The sequence below is a fragment of the Poecilia latipinna genome, unplaced genomic scaffold (assembly GCF_001443285.1).
Source record: "Poecilia latipinna isolate Pla-1442-1.1 unplaced genomic scaffold, P_latipinna-1.0 Scaffold1711, whole genome shotgun sequence".
NCBI lineage: Eukaryota > Metazoa > Chordata > Actinopteri > Cyprinodontiformes > Poeciliidae > Poecilia > Poecilia latipinna.
Genome location: NW_015114327.1, coordinates 22,474 through 26,723, shown reverse-complemented (window position 1 = coordinate 26,723; position 4,250 = coordinate 22,474). Strand labels below are relative to the sequence as shown.

Sequence of the window (4,250 nt, the reverse complement as noted above, 5' to 3'; positions counted from 1 at the left end):
CCACAGTTTGGAAACCTCTGCACTAACGTATGTTGAAAAAACTTCACCATTTAAAGGTCTTTAACAGACAGTATAGTGAGATTACTTAAAGTAAGAGAAGTCTAAAAGGTCATTTAAATTTTAGCAGGCATTATATACCTGTTCATCAGTGACATTGTAAGTAATTGGAAGTACTGCTTTTCCATCCTCATCTGCAGCAGAAACTGACGTCTGAGGAGACATGTTGTTCCTTAGAGTGGTCCAAACCATTGTGTCTAAAAGATTACATAAAAAGCTCAATTATTTTTATGCATAGCAACTCATCTGGAAAACAAGACAAATTTATGATAGATTTAAGAAACATAAAAGAAAAGACAAAAATGAAAAGAAATCTATCATTGCTTTACAAACATACATAAAAATACATTATATGGAGACAAAGGACTAAATGGGCACTAAAAAGCATAGGTAAGCTTGTTACATTGTGCACAGCTAAACAAGTTACAGTGATCCCTCACTATAATGCAGTTCACCTTTCACAGTCTCGCTGCTTCGCAGAATTTTTTTGTGCAGTTTTTTTCACAGTGCATTGTGTTCTGTGTCCTGATTGGCTAAACAGTCTCTGCGGTTCTTCTCTACCTCTGTGCCAATAATGTTACAGTATTTAAATATAAGTAATATAGCTTGGCCATTCAGGAGATGAAAACTGAAACTTTGAATGCCTGCTGGAAAAAAAATTGGCCAGAATCAGCGTAAAACCCGACTGGAGGCTCGCTTGACGAGATCCATTGCTCTGTAGATACAGCTGTGAATCTCGCGGGGCAGGTTGGAGGAGACGCTTTAATGACATGACTCCAGATCACATTAAGGCCCGATTGATGCACACGCACATCCACTGACCTGAAAACAGGTTTTGTTCTTTGGTTTCAATGTAGAGTATTTAATTATGCTGTGTAATAATCGTAAAAAATAAAGGTAACTCTACTTTGCGGATTTTGCTTATCGCGGGTTATTTTTGGAATGCAAAAAATTAGGGATCACTGTATATGCACGAAAAATTAGGGATCACTGTATATGAGAGCATTAACTTGTGCTCTGATTATTCTACTACCAACTCTGTACTAATTCTGATTATTCTAGCTTAAACATCTCACCTGTCATGTCACAGTGAACTCTGAAGGGGGATAGAGAGCCACTACCATCAGGGTCAATCCAGAAGTTGCCTGAGCTCTTACCCTGATGCTTATACTCCTCACAGGACTGCTGATACAGCGCTAGAGAGAAGATGCAACACACAGAATGGAGAAGAAGACCACCACACATATGTGGTTCATAAAGCTAAGTGGTCAAGGTTTGCAGGTCAACCTTTTCATGTATAGATTATCCTGAGTCTACATGTTCAGATCCCAAGCAGATTAAACCTTTTGATTTACTTGTGTCCAAATATTTGACCAGGAAGAAACATTCAAAACCAAAGGTTTATAATTCTAAATAATCTTAAGTAGAGTAGTGTAGTGTAGAGTTTTATCACATCCAAAAAGCCCAAATCGCTTTACACTAGAATCAGTCATTTACAGATTAATACACACATTCACACACAATAATAGCATTGATTTACATTGTAACCACAGCTGCCCTGGGCAGTCTGACAGAGGGGAGGCTACCATTCAATCACAGCACCAGAACTTTCATCTTGTAGTTCACACTGTTATTTAAACTCATGTGGTTGTAAACATAATGGAAATTTGTTCTCTACTGCATTCGCTATGCATCACAAATGTCATTCTAGACACGCATCAGTTCCACTTGTCTTTTCATTCCAGTCTATAACACATGAAGGGCAAAGTTTCACTTTGATCCTTATCCATAAGAAATAATGCAAAAGGTATGTCAAATTTGAAGAAAAAAAACCCCCAGCCATTTTAGTTGGTATTTTATTAAAAATAGCATGTTAAAATATTTATATCCTCGAAAATCATTGGAAACCAATGTTGCTTAACTTTACAACTGTTGGGGAACTGGGGTTTTGGCTCTTTGTGGGGATTTTCTTTTTGTCTGTTGTTTCCCTCATCATCCACTAGATGGTGCCTAGAGGCTGCACTACCTGGAGGGCAAGTCTGCTGACTGGAGTCAGCGCACCTGTGATCTATCACTCATCATCTAGGAGTATATGATTAGTGGGCTGCCAGCCCTAGTTGCCTGAATCCCTTTCTGCCTCTGCTGAAGAATCGTTGACAGTTCCTGGTTTCACAGTTGGCAGTAAGATCACTCCTCACCTCTCCTCTAAAGCACTTACCTGTCCACTTTACACCGCAGCCTCTCCCATTCACCTCTAATTAACTCTCCGTCTGGATCTCACACTGGAACCTGGGACATCTAAAGAACCCCTGCAAAAAGACCACTACCCCGGTGACCACAGTAAATCCCCCCTGGCGGAAACACATCACCACACCAAGTAAGATCAGTCTATCTTTTCCTCTGAAGTTCATTTGTCCGATACCCCTTCAACTCACTCTCTCTCCCACTGTCTCCCACTGAGAACCAATGACCCTGACTTCCATCCACAGCACAGGAACCACACAATTTCACATTTCATCATTGTCAAAATAAACTTTATCTGATTTCCTGTTCTTCTGATTGTGTTCAGTATGTGGGTAAAAAGATTTGAAACCAACATGACAGAACACTCAGGCCAACAGTCAAGTCCTGCAGATGCTCTCTGGAGAACTTTGGCAGAACACTACCTCATTCAGTCTCATGATTCTGCTTTATGAGATCTGGGTACCCACCAAGTTGAAACAAATCGTCGTCTCAAAGAACTGTCTAACCTTTTACAAAGTTCTCTCCAACAGACATTCGCTCCAGCTCCAGCTCCGTTTCCAGGCCACTCCACTTTTTCTGAAATCCGTCCACCTACCCCAGACAAGTTTCCAGGTGACATAAACCAATGTAAGGGATTGCTTTCACAGTGCTCTCTTGTTTTTAGTCATTCCCCTGGAAGTTTCTCCTATGATGGTGCTAATATAGATTTCATAGTTTCACTGTTGACAGGCCAAACTTTAGACTGGGCAAAAAGCAAGATTTCCAACTCCTACAAACTTTGGTTGTACATTCAATGATTTTCTGCAAGTATTTAGTCAAAAGTCCAATGAAGCATCCAACTCCTGAGAATTATGGACGATAAAACAAGGACAGTGGTCAGTAGCAGATTTTGCTATAGACTTTAGGATTAGAGTGGCTGTTTCTGGCTGGAATGCTCCTGCTTTAAAGAATGCTTATTTCCATGCTCTCAATGAGTCTTTAAAAGATGAACGAGCCACATTAGACAAACCTACAACGTTAGAAGAACTAATCAGTTTAACTATCCAAGTAGATAACAGACTCCGAGCCAGAACAAAGGAAAGAAACAAGAGAAACCCATCGCTTCCTTCCACCTCTCCAACTTGCACTCCATCTCCTCTCCTGAACCACTCTGAGTCCGAGCCCATGAAAATAGGTCACACCCGTCTCTGACTCGGACAGTAAAACCCATCCTTGTGCTTTCTTCTCCCGCAGACTGTCCCCTGCTAAACGCAATTATGATGTGGGAGATTGTGAACTGCTAGCTGTTGAGCTTGCCCTGGAGAAGTGGTGGCATTGGTTGGAAGCACAGAACATCCCGTGCTGGTCTGGACTGATAAAAGAACCTCTCCTATCTCCAGTCTGCCAAAAGACTAAACCCCCATCAGTCCCGTTGGTCATTGTTGTTCTCCAGATTCAAACTCTCCATTTCCTATCGCCCTGGTTCCAAGAACATCAAACCCGACTCCACTAACCTGATTCTGAGAGAGAACCTGCCATCCTACCTCCCCGCTGCACCATCACCTCTGTTACTTGGGAGACTGAAGACCTCATTTGCCAAGCACAACAAACTGGACCTGATCCTGGCACCTTCCCTCATAACAAAATCTATGTACCTACCTCAGTCCGAACACATCTCATCCATTGGATCCACTCAGCTAAGTTTTCAGCTCACCCTGGAATCAGCCGCACAATCGTTCTCATCAACCACAGGTTCTGGTGGCCATCAGTCCACAAAGACATAAAATAATTCGTCCTTGCCTGTTCCATCTGCACTAGAAATAAACCATCCCATCAACCTCCATCCAAGTCTTCTGCAACCTCTATCGATCCCCAAAATTTCCTAGTCACACATTTCCATCAACTTCGTCACTGGACTCCCAGTTTCTAAAGGTATGACCACTATCCTAACCATTATTGACTGCTTCTCT

The 4,250-nt window shown here is 41.7% G+C and overlaps 1 protein-coding gene across 1 annotated transcript in view; it reads right to left on the bottom strand.

Annotated features, from left to right (window-relative positions):
* Window positions 1-4,250, bottom strand: part of LOC106964736 (contactin-associated protein-like 2) — an 89,879-nt gene that overhangs the window by 70,399 nt on the left and 15,230 nt on the right. Inside the window, exons 6-7 of the mRNA XM_015060415.1 lie at window positions 1,134-1,253; window positions 139-254 (exon numbers count right to left, since the gene is read on the bottom strand). Of these exons, the coding sequence (XP_014915901.1) occupies window positions 139-254; window positions 1,134-1,253 (236 nt within the window). The remainder of the gene's footprint in view (window positions 1-138; window positions 255-1,133; window positions 1,254-4,250) is intronic.